This window comes from Hylobates moloch, unplaced genomic scaffold (assembly GCF_009828535.3).
Source record: "Hylobates moloch isolate HMO894 unplaced genomic scaffold, HMol_V3 SCAFFOLD_9, whole genome shotgun sequence".
Lineage (NCBI taxonomy): Eukaryota > Metazoa > Chordata > Mammalia > Primates > Hylobatidae > Hylobates > Hylobates moloch.
This window is the reverse complement of record NW_026652284.1, coordinates 100,037,745-100,059,578: the sequence shown is the minus strand read 5'-3', so window position 1 is coordinate 100,059,578 and position 21,834 is coordinate 100,037,745. Positions and strand designations below refer to the sequence as shown.

Genomic DNA, 21,834 nt, shown 5'->3' with positions numbered 1-21,834 from the left:
CCTGGGTGACAGAGCAAGACTCCGTCTCAAAAAAAAAAAGTGGAGGTTAAGTAACTTTCTTATGGGCATAAAGTTGGCAAATGATGAAACCCTTTTTAATCACTGATGACCTAAGAGTTTGATGCGCTTTTTACGTCTGTCATTCCCCCTTCCACCTGTGTTGTCCCTGAGTAATCAATAGACAGAAGTTGCACATGGCTTTTTCAGGACTGCTATAAAGGGGTTGTGGATGACTTAAGTTTCCCATTGGAAACTTTGGTTGGATGTTGTATGGGTTAGGATCTTGGTAGGAAGTAAATGGCAGATATATATATATATATATACACACACACAAGTTAATTGAGGGAAATGAAGGGACTGTTTAGAACAGAGTTAACAGAAACCAACATGAGGTGGAGGAACGCTCTGAGCTATCAACAGGGAGGAACAGTTGCCTAGGCCTGAAACAACAAAGGGAAGGGGAAGTTACTAGAACCTACTGTAGCCATGAAATGGGTCACCTTGTAGGACCTGTGTCTTTTAATAGAAGAATGAGGCTACTGCTTACCTGCAGCCTGGCAGAAAGGAATCTGGGGTAATTAATATAAACTTGCTTTCCTTCTGTTTTCCAGTTTCCTTTTTGTGGAAACTGTTGGACCAACCCAGCCAGAAGGGTAGAGCCCAGTTAATGCAACTTGTAGGGTATTGAGTAGGGTAGAGAGCAGATCAGGAGGGGCAAAATGAGAATAATCAGAACAGTCTACCTTTTTAACCCCAACACATCCACTATCGTCTTTGGTTGAGATGAAAAGCTAGTGCTCCTAACATGGGGAACTTACAAAGTCCTATGAGCCACTGAAAGAGTTGGCAATGGCTGACTACTTGTTTTTTAAGTGAAATGTTACTTGAACATAGCCATCCCCATTTAGTTATATATTGACTGTGGAGGTTTTGGAGCTACACTGGCAGAGGTGAGTAGCTGAGACAGACTGTGTGACCCACAAAGCCTAAAATATTTCTGTCTATCCCTTTAAGAGAGAGTTTGCTAACCCCTGAGCTATTCTGTTAGTGTGAGAGATGACAGTTCAGCCCTGTTTCCACCTAAAATATTAGTTACCTCTAGTGTCTTTTATGCAAGATAATGGAAAGAAAAGTGGTTGAAATAGTATAAAACTAAATTGTACCAGTCCCTGTTTCCCTTAGCTGGTAGCATGGCCGAAGTTGATATATACTGCTTTATTTCTCCACCCCTTTGGTCCTTTTCCTTCTGCTGATATTTCTATTGGGATGACCTAGACCCTTGTTTCTTTAGGACCTTCACTGCTGTTCATGTCTTTATTGGGTTGTTGCAGTTTCTGTTGCCTAGGACTGTTAGGGGGGATATGAGAGGCGTTTCGGGGAATCCCCTAGATTTCAGATGTGATTCTTGTCCTTATTGTATAGCAAAGCTTTAATTTTCTATTTGGTAATTGAAATGATTAATTCCAGCCAGAACAGGACCCCTTTCTCTGCTTTTTGGTTCTTTGGGATGAGGAGCTCAAGGTGGTCAAGGAGCAGCCTCAACTTCCAATGGAATGGAATCATGGTTATGTGCCCTGGTGGATGCATTCTTCACTTAGGCACTAGGACCTCTCAGCACGCTGAACCCAGGGTCACAGAGACAGGAGCCAAAAATTCCTTCCATGGCTGGGCACGGTGGCTTACACCTGTAATCCCAGCTCTTTGGGAGGCCAAAGCGGATGGATCACCTGAGGTCAGGAGTTTGAGACCAGTTTGGCCAACATGGTGAAACCCCGTCTCTACTAAAAATACAAGAATTGGCCAGGCACAGTGGCTCACGCTTGTAATCCCAGCACTTTGGGAGGCTGAGGCGGGCAGATCACGAGGTCAGGAGTTTGAAGCCAGCCTGGCCAACATAGTGAAACCCTATCTCTACTAAAAATAGAAAAAATTAGCTGAGCATGGTGGCAGGCACCTGTAATCCCAGCTACTTGGGAGGCTGAGACAGGAGAATCACTTGAACACAGGAGGCAGAGGTTGCAGTGAGCCAAGGTTGTGCCACTGCACACCAGCATGGGCAACAAGAGCAAAACTCTGTTCCCCCCCCCAAAAAAAAATTCCTTCCATGGCTTTTTTGGTGTAGTAGTGAGAGTAGTCACTCCAACTTTCACCCCTTGGTTCCCAGTTTTGTTTTGGCTAGGAGAGATATATTGTCCACTAATTTAAGGCAGCATCCTGTAGAAGGTTTCTCAATTGTTGCTGTAACTGAGCCTTCAGCAACTGATCATGCCATCTACTTCTGTATGATAGGGTACAAGATAAAATGCGTAAGTTTAAACAAATGCTTACTGTGTGTATGGAAGGGAGGGGCAGCAGGTTTGAGAGGAAAGATTCATAGGTCATATTAGAAAATGTTACATTTCATGCACTTTCAGGTTATTAAATTGAGATGAATAGTGAGTAGTTGGCTACATGTCTGTGCAGATAAAGGATGGTGAGAGAGATTTGGGAGCCTTTGATATACAGTTGTTCATTAAGGGTGTGGAAAAGCTTACTTAGAGTATCTAGCAGGAAGTGAGCATCAGGGAGAAATATCTGAAGAACATGATATTTGAGAATGCTGACACTTGGGCTGTAGAAACCAGGGAAAACCTTTTTTATTTGAGACAGGATCTCACTGTCACCTAGGCTGGAGTGCAGTGGCGCAATCACAGCTCACTGCAGCCTCAACCTCCCTGGGCTCAGGTGGTATAACACCTCAGCCTGCTGAGTAGCTGGGACCACGGGCACGTACCGCCAGCCTGGCTAATTTTTGTATTTTTTGTAGAGATGGAGTTTTGCCGTGTTGCTTAGGCTGGTCTCAAACTCCTGGGCTCAAGTGATCCACCCTACTTTGGCTTTCCAAAGTGCTGGGATTACAGGTGTGAGCCAGTGCGCCTGGCTGAAAAACATATTTTAAGAAGGAGGAGGCTGGGCATGGTGGCTCACACCTGTAATCCCAGCACTTTGGGAGGCCGAGCCCGGTGGATCACCTGAGGTCAGGAGTTTGAGACCAGACTGGCCAACATGGTGAAACCCCGTCTCTACTAAAAATACAAAAAAATTAGCTGGGTGTGGTGGCAGACGTCTGTAATCCCACCTACTCGGGAGGCTGAGGCAGGAGAGTCACTTGAACCCAGGAGGTGGAGGTTCCAGTGAGCTGAAATCGCACCGCTACACTCCAGACTGGGCAACAAGAGTGAAACTCCGTCTCAAAAAAAAAAAAAGGAGGAAATAGAATGGTTATTAATTTTAAATGTAAACAGTAAATATAAACTTGAAAACTGAAAGTAATTCTTGGTCATTAGTGACCACAGCAAGGGTAATGTATTAGACCATCTTCATGCTGCTGATAAAAACATACCTGAAACTGGGCAATTTACAAAGGAAAGCGGTTTAATGGAGAACTCACAGTTCCATGTGGCTGGGGAAACCTCACAATCATGGCAGAAGGCAAGGAGTAGCAAGTCACCTCTTACATGGATGGTGGCAGGCAAAAAGAGAGCTTGTGCAGAAAATCTCGTTTTGTTGTTGTTGTTGTTATGTTTGTTTTTTACTTATACTGGGTTACATGTGCAGAACATGCAGTTTTGTTACATAGGTATACACGTGCCCTGGTGGTTAGCTGCACCCATAAACTTGTCACCTACATTAGGTATTTCTTCTAATGTTATCCCTCCTCTAGTCCCCCACCCCACAACGGGCCCTGGTGTTTGATATTCCCCTCCCTGTGTCCGTGTGTTCTCATTATTCAACTCCCACTTATGAGTGAGAACATGAGGTATTTGGAAAAACTCCTGGTTTTAAAACAATCAGGGCCGGGCACGGTGGCTCATGCCTGTAATCCCAGCACTTTGGGAGGCTGAGGCGGGTAGATCACGAGGTCAGGAGATCGAGACCATCCTGGCTAACACAGTGAAACCCTGTCTCTACTAAAAATACAAAAAAAAAAAAAATTAGCCAGGCATGGTGGCGGGCACCTATAGTCCCAGCTACTCGGGAGGCTGAGGCAGGAGAATGGTGTGAACCCAGGAGGCAGAGCTTGCAGCAGTGAGTCGAGATCATGCTACTGCACTCCAGCCTGGGCAACACAGCGAGACTCCGTCTCAAAAAAAAAAAAAAAAAAGAATGAGTCAGATCTGTGTAGGCTAATATGGAAAGATCTACAAAATACATAAATAAGTTGTTTAAAGAAATACAGGATAGAGTGTTATATATTAGACTTTGTGTTTAAAAATAGAGATAAACAGGGCCATCTAAACTGTTCCAACCTGTGCCTATTACCCAGTTCCGAAGTTGCTTCCACATTTTCAGTTAACTTTTTAGCAGCACCCCACTCTATTGGTAGCAGTTTACTGTATTTATTTTCGCTGCTGATAAAGACATACCTGAGACTGGGCAGTTTACAAAGGAAAGAGGTTTAATGGAGATCTTACAGTTCCACGTGGCTGGGGAAGCCTCACAATCATGGCAGAAGGCAAGGAGGAGCAAGTCATATCTTACGTGGATGGCGGCAGGCAAAAAGCTTGTGCAGAAAAATTCCCGTTTTTCAAACCATCAGATTTCATGAGATTTATTCACTTTACGAGAACAGCACGGAAAGACTTGCCCTCATGATTAAGTTACCTCCCACCAGGTCTCTCCCACAACACATGAGAATTCAAGATGAGATTAGGGTGGGGACATAGCCAAACCCTATCAGGTAACTTCAGTGGAATGATGACTGCATAAGTCATATTGTACTGAATGGAAGAGAGAGTTGGAACAGTGAACATATTCTACTTTTTCAAGAATTTCTCTTTTGAAGATATGGGAAAAAGATGGCAAAAAATTCATTTGAGGGTAGCATAGATCTAAAGGCTTTTAAAACCTTGAGTCTTGAACATATTTATAGGCACAGGAAAAAATTCTACAGAAAGGAAAGATTGTAATTATAGGAGAGAGAGAAACAGTGATATTTCTGAGGATACTGTGGGGAGTGGGTGCTAAAGGACCATTGGATATATCATTCTTAAACAGAAGGGAAAGATAATTGGTAGTTGGCAGAGGAGTGGTTGAATTTAAGGTTTTAGGGTGAAGAGAGAAAAAGCCCCAGGAGTGCCAATAAGATTGTGGTGAGAAATGGAAGAAGTCAAGTTCAGGCAGTTGAACAGGAGAACTGGGAGAGAAGTAATGAGAGGGGTGAGGAGAGGCATTGTGGACATTTGAGTTCATAATGTCAGCATCAGAGCAGTTCTAAGCACTGATGAAGTGCTTTTCAGAGTGTGATCTTGATTCTTCCTGGATGGAAATGAAGATTGTAAGAATTGAGGTCAAGGAACTTTGAGGCAGTTTTATTGGATGGATTAGACACATCTATATTCAAGTCACTTAGAGTGATGGCAGACATGTGTTACAAAAGAAGAATATGTGACCAGGTGCAGTATTTATACCTGTAATCCCAGTGCTCTCGGAGGCTCACTTGAGGCCAGAAGTTCTAGACCAGCTTGGGCAACATGATAAGACCCGTCTCTAGAGAAAAAACTTTTTAATTAACCAAGCGCGGTAGTGCATGCCTGTAGTCTCCAGCTACTCTGGAGGCTAAGGTGGGAGGATCACTTGAGCCTGGGAGGTTGAGGCTGCAGTATGCCATGATTGCTACACTGCACTCCAGCCTGGGTGACAGAGCAAGACCCTGTCTCTGAAAAAAAAAAGAAAAAAAAAAAGACAAGAGTATGAGCCTTCAGCAAATGTTGGGGAATTTCATAGATATTAATGAAGAAGCATAAAGGATGGTGTACCTGTATAGCATGAACACAGAGGATAAACAGAAAAGAATAACAAAAGCATTTATTAAGCATATACTAGATGCCAGCTATAATTTTAAGTGATTTCCGTGTAAGTTTTTCAGTTGTCTTTGTTTTTTGAGATGTGATCTTGCTCTGTCACCCGTGTCACAGTCATGACTCACTGCAGCCTTAACCTCCCAGGCTCAAGCAGTCCTTCCACCTCAGCCTCCCCAGTAGCTGGAACTACAGCCACCATGCCTGGCTAATTTTTTAATAGTTTGTAGAGATAGGGTCTTGCTATGTTGACCAGGTTGTTGACCAGGCTGGTTCTGAACTCCTGGACTCAAGCAGTCCTTCTGCCTCAGCCTCCCAGAGTGCTAGGATTACAGGTGTGAGCCCATGCCTGGCTGTTCGGTTGTCATAGTAACACTAATAGGCCAGTAATGTCATTTTTTATGAGGAAACTGAGGCACAGTGAGCTGGAGTTACTAGCCCAAGATCATACAGTTACTAAGTGGTAGAGCTAGGATTTGAATACAGGAAGTCTACCTCCAGAACACCTGCTTTTCACGGTGACACTACACTGTCCTTAACCTTGTAGTGTACATTAAATAAAATCCTGTAAGTGGCCCAGAAGTAGTCGTGGAAACTAGGAGAATGCCTATTTTCCACTACCCTCATTTATAGTGAATGGGAGAGTAAGGAGGATTCAGGAACCATTTCATTTAAGGCAAGAGGGTAGAGAGGGAGTTTTAGAAATGGTTGAAAGGCACAGGGGAAATGTTTAAAATGGAATGTGGGCTCCAGGAGAATCTGTGAAGTGGTGGGGAGAGAGCAAGAAGCAAGGAGTGAGAAGCTAGGTGACCTGAGGGGCTTGCAGTTATGCCAGTGGCTAAGGGCGGCAGAGATTGAAGACTTATAGAGGTTAATGGGTCTGAATGTTTCAGGCAAGTGTAGGTTAGATCCCTAGGTGGTGGCAGAGGCCTGATGGTGGAAGGAGACTGGGCTTTTCCTATCTTCCTGAACTACATTTCATCATTCTATTATTGTTACCAGAGTTTAGAAAGCCAGATGCTGTTCTTATGTCCCACCCAAGTGGCAGTTGACAGTACTTTCTTTAATCTTTTGTTTTGTAGTTGTCTTGGTTCTAATTCTTATCTTTCAGCTGATCCAAGCTCATTTAAATTTAGAATGGTCATTGGATGACAGATAGGCTAATTAAAAGGAATTCCGGTCTTCCTTCATACAGCAGCTCATAGTTTACACCTTTAAACACAGAATCTTTATCAACTTTATTTTGGCCTTTGCTCTTTTGTTCTCTGTGTTTCTAACTCACAGATATGTGCAGATTGTTCTAATTTAAGAGTGTATGGCTCTCCTCTTACTTGGGAATTGAGAACAAAGGGGCTACAGAATCTCTAGGCTTTCTTGAGCAGTAGGTCTAAATGTTACCTAAGAACAATTCTTGCATATTATTTAAAACCCTTGTACCCACAGGCATTATGGCATAGTGGGAATTGTTTGGAATTATTTAGTTGTGTTTGAATCTCTAGTCTCTACTTATTACTGACCGATTTTTTTGCCTTTGTTATCTTTAAAAAGTTAACTTTTTTTTTAATACTTTACAGTAGTATTTATAGCTTCTCTGTAGAAAGTATGAAGTACTTGTTTACTTATGTAGAAAGTATATAAGTACTTGTCTCTTAGAGTTGGTATTAGGATTAGAGGGAACATAGGAAAGTATCTAGTGTAATGTCTGGTACATGGTAGCAGCCATTATAATCTAGTCCTCTATGATTGCTATCTCAATTTTGTCTTAGATATTTCTGTTATAGCCTCTGAAATTTTTCTGTTCACTTTGGAGCCCCTGAAATATTGCTATTTCATGCCCTCCCTCGTTTTTTGTTTGAGTACATAAATTTTCAACCCAGGATATTAAAATCAATTGACATATATTCTGTGTTTCATCTGTTCGTCTTTCCCATTGATTCAATACAAGAGGGTGGTGGGCAGTCTGTATTTAACTGTTTTTCATGTGTTGGATACAGAGACCATTGTTTGCTACCATACAGCTAACATGGTAGAACTACATATGGCCTCTGGACTACTTGATAGGAAGTGATTGAACACTGTGACGTATGTGCTGCTCCTGGATATAGCAGCAGAGTCTTCCTACTTGCCTTGGTATCTTTTGTAGCTCTTGCCATTTTACATGTCCTAATTTACTCATGAGCAGAAACTCATACTTGTTAGCTTCAGTGGTATAATTTTTTACCCCTTTCTTTTCTGCCATGTTCTTTAACTCATCAACCTTTTGGTTTTGATTCTCTTTCTGCTCTATCATTTTTTTCTTCTTCCCTTTTTAGGTCCTAGTCTGTTCAGAAATTCTTGTTTTTGAGAGTAGCAAGCCCTTTTACTTTTTTCTGACTACCTAATTTTCACTGATAGTAAATATGAACCACCAGGATGATGAAGTATACATAACTCACACCCATTCAGTCACTAAGACAATCATGTTTGATACTTGGAGAGCATATGTATGTATGTAGCTATTTGGGATTTTGTCTCTGGAGTATAATATGTGTATAAGTGGTAAAAATAAAAGAAATATATTCTGAAACATAGCAGTCTTTATAATGAAGTTGTTATTCTCTATCTTTACAGGGATTTGTGGAACTGACTATATTTCCCACAGTTGCAAACTTGAATAGAATCAAGTTGAACAGCAAACAGTGTAGAATATACCGAGTAAGAATCAATGATTTAGAGGCTGCTTTTATTTATAATGACCCAACCTTGGAAGTTTGTCACAGTGAATCAAAACAGTAAGTTATGCACTTTAAAAGTCACTATTTTTAACAGTTTTGAAAAAATGTTTTTAATGATTGGATTAGTTTTTCTCAAAGTATTTTTTTTTAGATCATTAATAGGCTCTGAATCCCAATCTTTTTTTTTATCTGTTTTACCACTCTGTACATTTGGTTCAAGTGATTTTGCTAGCTGTGCCCAACGTAGTTACTAAGTTTCCCTTCTTCATGTTAAAACTCTAAGGAAGTATTATCTGGGAACTTTAATTAGATTTTCTTAGTCATTTTTTTACTTTCAATGTTTTTCTTAACTATTTACTTCATAAATATTGAAAGTAATTTTCAGTGGGTTAGATGGGCACTGTAATCTGTAGACCAGAGGCTACTTTAAAATATTCTATAAAAAAGTTTTAGAAAGTAGCTAATGACATTGACTGCATTAAGCTATCTTATAAACATATTAGGTCTAAAGTAGCTCATTTCTTCACCTTAGATAAATACTACATCTATTGAGGCTACTTCTGATTTTTATCATTAAACATATATTGCTGTTATCAGTTTTATGTTCTACTTTTTCTATTTCATACTTTGTTTCCATTTTCTGTGTGTGTGTGTGTGGGCTTCATTTTTTGTCATCTTTATGGTTAAATAATACTCCATTTGCTCAGTGTACTATAGTTTGTATAATTATTCTCCAGTTGTTTGGCATTTTGCAGTCATAAGTAGTGAGTGAATGTTTTGTCACATACAAATTTTTTTCTCTTTGATTATTTTACTTGTCATTTCTAATGGCTGTTTTCAGTATTTTACTTGATTGTGCCCTAGTATTTAAATTTATACGACTTTAAATACCATCAAGTACAGTTGAGGGCACTTGCTTTTTCAAAGCTTTGATAACATTGGGTTATATCATTTCTGTGATTCTTTGTGTTTTGGGGTAGGATGCCAAAACTTTATCATAAACTTTTTAGTCGGGATGATGTTTTAACTAGTCCAGATGTATAATGCCTTAAGGCAGCAGTTCTTAAAGTGTGATTCCCAGACAAGCATCAGCATCAACTGGGAACTTGTTTGACTGGCCAGTTCTCAAGCAATACCCCAGACCTAAGGAATCAGAAATTGTGGGTAGGCTCCTACAGTTTGTGTTTTAACAAGCTTGCCAGGTGATTCTGATACAGACAGAAGCTTGAGAACCACTGCCATAAGCAATTGCAAAGGTGTAGAAGGGAGGCTTATTTTTAGACATATTAATGGTCCCAATAATCATTGGTTTAAAATTTTTCACATTTAGAGAGGAGATACACAAATGGGATTAGAAAAATTCAGGGAATCCCTGATATACTCCTGTAACTTTCCATTTCACAAAGGTGAGTTGTTGAAATTACATTGCTTTTAAAGCCACATTTGTAGAACTGACATAAAAATACTTATTAGAAAATTATCTGCATCCCTTTCCCCCCAGAAAACAAAAACAAAAACTTCTACCTTTGGGGAAGTTAGTATACACCACTAATAAATGGAAAGGTCACCTGATAAAGAGTAGATAGAGGACCCATTACCTTGCCAGAAGGCCAAAATATCCACCCTGTCAAGCCTAGAACTCTGCATTTGATAATAGAGTAAGATGCCTGTTTGTCGGTCACAAAAGACAGTGTCTGTACATCTTTTTTACTAATTATTTGTTGTTGCTGCCCAGGTCTCAAGATAATCTGTTAAGTGTAATGACAGGGCTCCTGGTCTGTTAAGGAAACAAGCTTTACTTCGCTCTTTTTATTTTGATGATATTCCCTAAAATTTTTCTCTGGTGATAATGGAAGATGTCTCATTACTTTTAGTGTTCTAAATCAGCAGTTTCATGGAAGACAGTTTTTCCACGGACCAGGGGGGCAGAGGGGGTTTTGGATGAAACTCCCACCTCGATCATCAGGCATTAGATTCTCATAAGTAGTGTGCGACCTAGATCTCTTGCATGCACAGTTCACAATAGAGTTTGGGCTCCTATGAGAATCTAGTGCTGCTGGTGATCTGACAGGAGGCAGAGCTCAGAAGGTAATGCTTGCTCACGTGCTACTCATCTCCTGCTGTGTGGCCTGGTTCCCAACAGGCCACAGACCTGTGTATATATTATATTTATAATATAAAGAATGAAAAGGAAGTTATAAAAGAGAATCTTTTCAAAGGTTAGGCTAGGAAATTGGGAAAGATGGAATGTATTTAAAGTTTTTCATTCAACTAGAACCATAGCTCTGTTGGCCATGGCCACTTAGTAAATGCTTGACTAATAATTGACTACTATACTTGACTATCCCTGCTTTTTTGCTTAGTTTTAGAATCTTGATTACTCTTTAAGAGAGGTGATTTTCAATATTTTTTGCTTCTGTTTATCCTCTGAATTACTCAAAAAGAATTTGAAATTTATTTTAGAGTTTTATTAGACAAAAGTTTTAGAAAGTAGCTAATGAAATTAGCATGAAGGATAAACAAGTATAGGATGGTGGATACTCACTATTAAGTTACTGCACGATTCCTAGAGGAAAACTGCAGATTTGTGTCTTACATTTCTGACTGCCATAGCAAAGAGGGTTTTTAAGATTCATAAGACATGACAAAAACATACCAATTATTCAGAAGAAATATTATGTTTATTGGCCGTTAGATATGAAAAAGACAAGTGAAAGATGTTATTTTTAAAGAGAACTTTGGGAAAGGCAGATAGCTAAGGCCTTTAGCATGCTCCTAGATGCTTCTGTTACTTATTTCTAAAATAACTTTCTTTAATGAACCAATAAAGCTAAAACAGAAATTAAATATAGCAGTTTTGTAATTAAAAGTGAAATATCAAATTCAGTGGTAAATTTGATTTTACCATTGATTTTACATACAAGTATGTCTTAATACCGAAAGAAGTACTATTCAGTCACGTTTTCTTATTATTTGTTTTAAAGTTAAGGTGCCATGCCCTCCCTATTTTTGATTGAAAGAGTGTGCTTACAGGCCTGGTGCGGTGGCTCACGCCTGTAATCCCAGCACTCTGGGAGGTCGAGGCGGGCAGATCACGAGATCAGGAGATCGAGACCATCCTGGCTAACACAGTGAAATCCCGTCTCTACTAAAAAAAAAAAAAATACAAAAAATTAGCCGGGTGTAGTAGTGGGTGCCTGTAGTCCCAGTTACTTGGGAGGCTGAGGCAGGAGAATGGCGTGAACCTGGGAGGCGGAGCTTGCAGTGAGCCGAGATTGCGCCACTGCACCCCAGCCTGGGTGACAGAGACTCCATCTCAAAAAAAACAAAAAAGAGTGTGCTACAATGGTTGAGATTCAGCTCCTTTGAACTGTAGAGGAATATAAGGAAAAGAAACATTTGGATAAGAGGCTGAAAGGCATTTCTATCTATTTTATCCGACTGTTAGCTGACATGTTACATTACGTATACTAACAATTTAAAAACATACTGGTTATGTAACATGTATAAGCGGCTGTCTTTTTGCTTTACCATTTGTCAGTAAAATAATTCAGCACTTGAAGTTTTTCTACATATATTTTGTGCGTGAATCTTATGGATTGTAGATAGATTGTAGATTGTCTCCACAGGAGCTACACTTTGGTGTTTTTGTTTTTGCTGTATTTCTCTTTTCTTAGAAAAAGTTAAATGTAGACTTTGTCAGAGAAACTGTCTCTGTGGATGGGTAACCTAGCTCTTTTTCCTCTTTGTTTTGTTCCTGGATAGGCTTTGCCTCTTTTTCTTTTCTTTTCTTTTTTTTTTTTTTTTTTTTAAGACCAAGTCTCGGCTGGGTGTGGTGGCTCATGCCTTTAATCCCAGCCGAGGCAGGCGGATCACGAGGTCAGGAGATCGAGACCATTCTGGCTAACACGGTGAAACCCTGTCTCTACTAAAAATACAAAAATTTAGCTGGGTGTGGTGGCAGGCGCCTGTAGTCCCAGCTACATGAGGGACCGGAGGGGGTTGAGTGATTACAGCCATGCACCAGCTGGTGAAAAAAAAAAAAAGACCAAGTCCCGCTCTGTCATCCAGGCTGGAGTGCAATGGTGCAATCTCTGATCACTGCAACCTCTGCCTCCCAGGTTCAAGCGATCCTCCTGCCTCACCCTCCCAAGTAGCTGGGATTACAGGCACACGCCACCACACCTGGCTAATTTTTGTATTTTTAGTAGAGACAGGGTTTCACCATATTGATCAGGTTGATCTCGAACTTATGACCTTGTGATCTGCCTGCCTCAGACTCCCAAACTTCTGGGATTACAGGCGTGAGCCACCACACCTGGCGAGGCTTCGCCACTTTGAGAAGCCACCCCCGCCCCACTTTTCTTTTTTTTTTTTTTTTTAAGACTAGAGTCTTGCTTTGTCGCCCAGGCTGGATCACTGCAACTCACCTCCGGTTCAATAATTCTGTGTCTCACTTCCTAGTACTGGGATACAGGCTGCCCACCACACCTGGCATTTTTGGTAGAGACAGTGTTTCACCACATTGGCCAGGCTGGTCTCGAACTCCCGACCTCGTGATCCGCCTGCCTCAGCCTCCCAAAGTGCTGGGATTACAGGCATGAGCCACCACATCCAGCCAAGAAGCCCTTTTTTATTTTACTTGAAATGTCCCAACTTTTCTCAGTGTCAAAAATGAGTTTAATTTCCACCAAGGAGGGGCAGCGGAAATGAAATTATCTATTTTAGTATATAAATGAAGTAGTTATCCAGTTATAATGATTTTTTTAAATTGCTGTGTTTTTTTTTTTAAAGATTTTGTAGATTCTATATTTTAATGCAGACTTCTACATGGAGTTTAAAATTGTTTCATTAATGTCACATAATAGAAATTGGTAATTCCCTTATTGATTATGGTTAAGTAATAGCAACAGTTTAACTCAGCTACAATGCTGCACTGCCAGTTGGTTTATTAGTATTAGAATTAAGTTATCTTAGAGTTGGAGGGACATTAGAGTTTATTTAGTTTAAACTTCAAAGTGAAGCCTTACTATTTCGTCTTCTACTTGAATACTTCCAGTTCGGCAGGGCTCATAATATGTTTTTCTTAATTTTTTTATTTTTATATTTTTAAAGACAGAGCCTTGCTCTGTCACCCAGGCTGGAATGCAGTGGTGCAATCATAGCTTACTGCAGCCTTGAACTCCTGCACTCAAGCCATCATCTACCTTAGCTTCTGGAGTAGCTGGGACAATATGTGCATGCCACCATGTTGGTTAATTAATTTATTTTTTATTTTTTTACCGGATGCATGGTCTCACTATGTTGCCTAAACTGGTTTTGAACTCCTGGCCTCAAGTGGTCCTTCTGCCTTGGTCTCCTAAAGTGCCGCAATTACAGGTGTGAGCCACCATGCCTGGTCCTCATTATATTTTAACGCACCCCTTTCATTATTTCTAAATGCTGGAAAGTTCTTTATTACATTGAGCTACAGTTTGTTTTGCCTTAATAGTCACAAACTTAATCCTAATTAAATAAATACCTTTCCCCTAAGTTTTCTCTTCTTCAGGCTACGGAATTATTGAGGTTATTCTCGACCATTCCTCATGTTAGAAACTCTTTCTCAATTTATTTCCATCCTCTTTGTCCTTCTCTGGATAATCTCAGATTTGATACTGTGTTTTCTTAAATGTGGTAATCCCAGAACTCTAGATATGGTTCTTCCTATTTGGACTAATCAGTGTATACATTCCAGTAGATCCATTTTGTACTTTATCTAGATACAGTATTTCTAGTAGCTTGAAACTCATTCGCCTTTTAAAAGTTGTTTTAGGATTAAAAATCACAAACCAAATATCCACTGTCCTCAAGAGAATCACCTAACACCCATAAGGATTCTTGTAGACTCACAGTAAAGGGGTAGCTATTCTTTTATATCAGATAGCAGGAGTAGCTATTCTTTTATATCAGATAAAACACATTAAAGCAACATAAATAGTCATTTGTTAAAAGAAGATATACAAATAGCCAACACATATAAAGAAATTCTCAACATCACTAATGATCAGGGAAATGCAAATTAAAACCACAATGACATACACCTTATCCCAGCCAGAATGGCCATTATGAAAAAGTAAAAACAAAAACAAAAAAAAACCAGATGTTGGCATGGATATGGTAAAAAGGGAATGCTTATACACTGCTGGTGGGAAGTAAATTAGTACAACCTGCGTGGAAAACAGTATGGAGTGTTCAAGTAGATCTACCATTTGATCTAGCGTTCTTACTACTGGCTATCTCTTCAAAGGAAAATAAGTCCCTATGTCAAAAAAGACATCTACATGTCTATGTTTATTGTAGCACCATTCACAATTGCAAAGATATGGAACCAGCCTAAGTCCACATTAACTGATGAGTGGATAAAGGAGATGTGGTATGTGTACGTGTGTGTGTATGTATATACATGTGTATATACACACATACACCACATATATACACATATATACATACACACACACACATACACCCCATGGAATACTACTCAGCCATAAAAAAATAATGAAATGTGTTTTGTAGCAACGTGGCTGGAACTGGAGGCCAGTATTCTGAGTGAAGTAACTCGGAAATGGAAAGCCAAATACCATATGTTCTCATTTTTTATTTGTATGTTGAAATCTAAACCATCAGATTATTCGAGACTGAGCTATGGGTATGTGAAGACATACAGAGTGATAGAAGTCTGGATATTGAAGACTCAGAAGCAGGGAGGAGGGAGAGATTTAAAAAATGATATTGGGTACAGTGTACACTACTTGGGCAACAGGTACACTAAAATCTCAAACATTCCTATTGTAAAATTCATCTATGTAACCAAAAACCACTTGTACACAAAAAGCTATTGAAATGAAAAAAAAAAAAAAAAATGAGGTGGCAATCACATTCGGCTCCCTGTCTTGAGCTATCAATACCTTGAAACTGCTTGTTATCGCACAGGTAGTTAGTTAACCTAACAATGTCACATAGGATACTATAACCCACAGAGTTATGATATAGTATTTTAAGCTATAGCTTAAAAATATATAGCCAGTCACTAATCAATGCTATTTCTTTAAACCAATGAGAATCCCTGACAGACAGTGTTGTGTCAACCCACTTCCTGTCCCTCTTTTTTGTCTTTAAAAACTTGCATGCAACAAAGTTTAAATGGAGGTCATATCCAAGGTTACTTGGGTGAGTCTTCTGAGCAGCTGTCGTCACTTTGGCTCACGTAAACGCTCTAAATTTAAAAAAAAAAAAAAAAGTTGCATTTGTAGTTGGATCAAATTTGAGCTTGTAAGCAGTGAAACCCCTAGGCCTTTTCATAGGAAAACCTGGTAAGGTAGATTTTTCACTCAGCAGCCTTATGTCATGGTTCCAGGTTAAATTTTGTTTTGGTTATTTTTAGAGTCATCCTTATTCATTGTGGTTTTGGCTTATTACTTTAATTTTTCAGTTTGTGAAAATTTATCGAGCTGTTTACTAGGGTGTGTGTAGCTTTCTGATTTACCTCCATAAAAGTTTACTTCTATAAAAAAATTTTTAAATAGAGGGAAAGTTTACAAATAATTGAAACTGAAGTTTTATAAAATCTGTACCTATAGTTTTAAGAGGCAAATGTTCTTTATTTGACAAATGATTATCAGATTACATTAATTTAATATGGATATTTAAAATTCTTAGAGAAAATTATATCTATTCCCTTAATTTACTAATTTTTCAATATCTCTCTATTGCATTTCTTCCTTTTAAGTTGCATTTCCATAAGGAGGATTGAGAGATGGGGATGGTAGAGGTTATAGGGGAAGGACATATTAAATATTTTATAGTCATTATTATTCTGAAAATTGAAAACACATTATAATTTTACACTGTAATTTTTGACTTCTATGAAGTTATTATGAAAGAAAACATTTGATTTGTGTATTGAAATCTAAATCATCAGATTATTTGAGACTGGCTTCCCAGTTGATTCCATTTATAATGACTCACTCATGTTATTTGGACCACTTCACCTTTTCTCAGGAAATGAGATTAAATGAAAATAATTTCCCATAAAAAAACGAATAACTCTAATATGTAATGTTTAAATCTGGCTTTCTTTTTGTACAATAGTTATTTTATTTTTGCATTTCCCTGATAACTTGGGGTGGAATACAAGTTTTGCAATCATCAAATTTTATGTTTTTGAAATTTTATTGAAAATAAATTACACTCTATAGATAAAATAGTCCTTAAAATTAGATGGTGTGTTAAGTAAGTGCTGACAAGGATTTGGAGCAACTGGCACTTTCAGATCTTGCTGATGGCAATGCAGAATGGTACAATGTTTCTTCTGAAACAGTTTTGTAGATTTTTAGAAAGTTAAATGTGTTTACCATATGACTCAGTAGTCCCATTGTTAGATATTTGTACTACAGAGATGAAGCTTATATTCACACAAAAACCTGTACACAAATGTTCATAACAGTTTTATTTCACACTTCCAAAGCTGAAAATAACCTAAATGCCCTTCAGCTGGTCAATGGATCAACAAACTGGTACAGTCTATACAATATAATACCACTCAATGGCAAAAGGATCAAATTATTAATATATGTAACAACTTGGGTGAATTTCAAAAACCTAGTGACACAAGCCAGTCTCGAAGGGTAGGATTCTATGTGATTCCATTTATTTGACACAAAGGATAGCATAAGGGACTTTTTGGGGTTGATAGAACTGTTCTATATCCTGATTTTGGTGGTGAACTGAATCTGTACATATGTTAAAATTTATACAACTGTAGACCCCCAAAAAAGGTTTTTTTTATTGTATGATAATTTAAAAAAACAAGCATACCTCCTTTATTGTGCTTTGCTCTATTGTGCCTCACAGATACTGTTTTTTTTTACAAATTGAAGGTTTGTGATAACCTTACATATGCCATTTTTCCAACAACACGTGCTCATTTCATGTCTCTGTGTCACATTTTTGTAATTCTTGCAGTATTTCAAACTTTTTCATTATTATATCTGTTAAGGTAATCTGTGATCAGAGATCTTTGATATTACAGTTGTAATTGTTTTGGGGACGCCACAGATGGCATCCGTATAAGATGGCAAACTTAAATGATAAACATTGTGTGTGTTCTGACTACTCCGTGGACCAGCTGTTCCCTGTCTCTGTCCCCGTCCTTGGGCCTCCCTATTTGCTGAGACACACAATATTGAAATTAGGTCAATTAATAACCCTACAATGGCCTCTGAGCATGCAAGTGAAAGGAAGAGTCTCATATCTTTCACTTTAAACCAAAAGCTATAGAAATGGTTAAGCTTAGGGAGGAAGGCCAAAAGCTAGACCTCTTGGCCCCAGTTAGCTAAGTTGTGACTGCAAAGGAAAAGTTCTTGAAGGAAATTAAAAGTACTGCTCCAGTGAATACACAAATGATAAGAAAATGAAACAGTCTTATTGCTGATGCCGAGAAGGTTTTAAAGATCTGGATAGAAGATCAAACCAGCCACACCATCCCTTAAGGCCAAGCCTAATCCAGAGCAAGGCCCTAACTCTCTTCAGTTCTGTGAATGCTGAGAGGTGAGGAAGCTGCAGAAGAACATTTTGAAGCTAGGAGAGGCTGGTTCATGAGATTTAAGAAAAGAAACTTTGTCCGTAACATGAAAGTGCAAGGTGAAGCAACAAGTGCTAATGTAGAAGCTGCAGCAAGTTATCCAGAAGATTTAGCTAAGGTTTTTGATGAAGGTTGCTACACTAAGCAACAGATTTTCAATGTAGATGAAACAGCCTTCTACTAGAAGAAGATGCCATCTGGAACTTTCCCAGCTAAAAAGAAGTCAGTGCCTGGCTTCAAAGGACAGGCTGACTCTTTTATTAGGGGCTAATGCAGCTGGGAACTCTAAGTTAAAGCCAGTGCTCATTTACCATTCCAAAAAATCCTACGGCCCTTAACAATTATGCTAAATCTATTCTTCCTGTTCTCTGTAAATGAAGCAACAAAGCCTGGATGACAACAGGCGTTCACAGTATGGCTTACTGAATTGAATATTTTAAGCCCACTGTTGAGATTACTGGTCAGGAGAAGAGTCCTTTCAATATGGTACTGCTTATTGACAAGACACCTGGTTACCCAAGAGCTCTGATGGAGATGTACTAGATTAATACTGTTTTTATGTGTGCTAACATAACATCTATTCTGCAGCCTATGGATTAAGGAGTAATTTCTGCTTTCAAGTCTTATTATTTAAGAAATGCATTTCATAAGGTGATAGCTGCCATAGATAGTGATTCCTCTGAGGGATCTGGACAAAGTCAGTTGAAACCCTGAAAAGGATTCACCATTCTGGATGCCATTAAGGACATTCATGATTTAGGGAGGAGGTCAAAACATCAACATGAGCAAGAGTTTGGAAGAAGTTGATTCCAAACCTCATGGATGACTTTGAGGGGTTTAGAGAAGGAAGTAACTGCAGTTGTGGTAGAAATAGCAATGAAACTAGAATTAGAAGTGGAGCCTAAAGGTAAGACTGAATTGCTGCAATCTCATGATAACAACTTTAATGGATGGAGGAGTTGCTTCTTACAAATGAGCAAAGAAAGTGCTTTCTTGAGATGGGATCTACTGGTGAAGATGCTCTGAACATTTTTGGAATGTCAGTGTTCATTGTCATTGTCAACAATGTTTATTTAACAGAAAGAAATTTATATTGAGAAGTCTTTTCACTTCCAGAACTCTGTGCTTTGTAGTTGTTACCTTGAATAGTTGTTAAAGCCATAGTTATATTATATCCTTCCTAATTGGTAGAGAGATTGATGAAGATGGAGAGGGAATGGCCTCTGTCAAGTTAAGAGTCTATAGCCTTAATGTTTCTTTAATGGCTTTTCTCATTTTATTTTTCCTTTAATTATTCTGTAGAGTATGTGGAACTTTTTATTTTTATTTTTTAATTTTTTTGAGAAAAAGTCTCACTCTGTTGCCCAGGTTGGAGTGCAGTGGTGCAACCTCAGCTCACTGCAACCTCTGCCTCCCAGGCTCAAGCGATTCTCGTGCCTCAGCCTCCCGAGTAGCTGGGATTACAGGCACGCACCACCACGCCTGGCTAATTTTTGTATTTTTAGTAGACAGGGTTTCGCCATATTGACCAGGCTGGACTTGAACTCCTGTTCTCAGGTGATCCACCACCTCGGACTCCCAAAGTGCTGGGATTACAGGCATGAGCCACCGTGTCCAGCTAAAACTTGTCTTTTAACTAGATGAAAAAATTATTAAGCTATGGGAATGTCACTAATTTCACCTTGTGGCTACACCTAATGGCAGGATGGCAGACATAAAGGTATACAATGAGGATGTGGCTCATGGTGTTTATGTATTTCATCTTGTATTCTTGCCCTTCCCATTCCATATCTTTTTCCTGTCTTTCATTTCTTTCGTTTTAAACTAATTTCAGCCAGGAAATGTAATATGTGTATATATACACATATAAGTTGCTTTTATGGAGTACGATTTAAAAACCAGTTGGGAACAACATTTCACGTTTCCGTAAGACTTTGTCGTATTGTTTTCATCAAATGGGAAATAAGGTCAGATAACTGTGGAACAAATATGTAGTAGTTTCTCCTGACATAGTGAATATAACAGTGAGCCTGCTGAAAATTCTCTGCTTCATTAAGCTTACATTGTGATGCACTAATGGGTGGAGGTAGGTGCTATTACATTTTGAGGAAGTGAGTCCCATCCTGATTTGTTTTAGACATGTTAATTTTTGTCAAATTATAAAGCTTGTTGAATCCATTCAATTTTTTGCCACATTGATAGGGAATAATTATTTATTCAGTGCTTCACGTATTCTTTTTTTTTTTTTTTGAGACGGAGTCTCGCTCTGTCGCCCAGGCTGGAGTGCAGTGGTGCGATCTCGTCTCACTGCAAGCTCCGCCCCCCGGGTTTGCGCCATTCTCCTGCCTCAGCCTCTCCGAGTAGCTGGGACTACAGGCGCCCGCCACCACGCCCGGCTAATTTTTTGTATTTTTAGTAGAGACGGGGTTTCACTGTGGTCTCGATCTCCTGACCTCATGATCTGCCCGCCTCGGCCTCCCAAAGTGCTGGAATTACAAGCGTGAGCCACCGCGCCCGGCCAGTGCTTCACATATTCGTTACATTTGTATCAAAAAAGTATTGGCTTTGTCATTCCAAAATTAATGAAGAATGTGATAGTCATAATAGTCATGTAACTTGGTGAGTAGAATATATATTCTGTTGTAGTCATAGATTAATAGTTTTTAACATGGTGAGTAGAACAAACCATTACTTGGCTAAAGAGTGTTTTTAGAAATTATATAAGAAAGGCCGGGCGCGGTGGCTCACGCTTATAATCCCAGCACTTTGGGAGGCCGAGGCGGGTGGATCACGAGGTCAGGAGATCAAGACCACGGTGAAACCCCGTCTCTACTAAAAATACAAAAAAATTAGCCGGGCGTGGTGGCGGGCGCCTGTAGTCCCAGCTACTCGGAGAGGCTGAGGCAGGAGAATGGCGTGAACCCGGGAGGCGGAGCTTGCAGTGAGCCGAGATTGCGCCACTGCACTCCAGCCTGGGCGACAGAGCGAGACTCCGTCTCAAAAAAAAAAAAAAAAAAAAAAAAAGAAATTATATAAGAAGATAAAATGCTTACAAATAATTGGTATCAAATGATATTTAAGAAAATGCTCAGAGGCCAGGCGTGGTAGCTCATGCCTGTAATCCCAGCACTTTGGGAGGCCAAGGTGAATGGATCACTAGAGGTTAGGAGTTCGAGACCAGCCTGACCAACATGGTGAAACACCATCTCTACTAAAAATATAAAAATTAGCCGGTTGTGGTGGTGGGTGCCTGTAATCCTAGCTACTCTGGAGCCTGAGGGATGAGAATGCTTGAACCTGGAGGTGGAGGTTGCAGTGAGTTGAGATGGTGCCACTGAACTCTGGCCTGGGCAACAGAGTGAGACTTCATCTAAAAAAAAAAAAAAAAAAAAAAAAAAAAATGCTTGGGAAGATATATGTCTTATTATTAAAAGTTGGCTCTTTTTTTCCCCAGGAGAAACCTCAATTATTTTTCCAATGCTTATGCAGCTGCGGTTAGTGCTGTGGACCCTGATGCAGGAAATGGAGAACTTTGCATTAAGGTTCCATCAGAGCTATGGAAACACGTTGATGGTAAAGCACCAAGAGTATATTGACTGTACACTAAAATCATGTTAGATTCAGAGACTAGAGAATTTTACATGAAAACTAATGATGC

General features: G+C 39.3%; 1 protein-coding gene across 3 annotated transcripts in view; it reads left to right on the top strand.

Moving 5' to 3' along the window:
• Nucleotides 1-21,834, top strand: part of TAF2 (TATA-box binding protein associated factor 2) — a 113,856-nt gene that overhangs the window by 2,905 nt on the left and 89,117 nt on the right. For all 3 annotated transcript variants that reach the window (XM_058444597.1, XM_058444596.1, XM_058444595.1), the window contains exons 3-4: nucleotides 8,451-8,611; nucleotides 21,631-21,749. In XM_058444597.1, coding sequence (XP_058300580.1) covers nucleotides 8,451-8,611; nucleotides 21,631-21,749 — 280 coding nt within the window. The remainder of the gene's footprint in view (nucleotides 1-8,450; nucleotides 8,612-21,630; nucleotides 21,750-21,834) is intronic.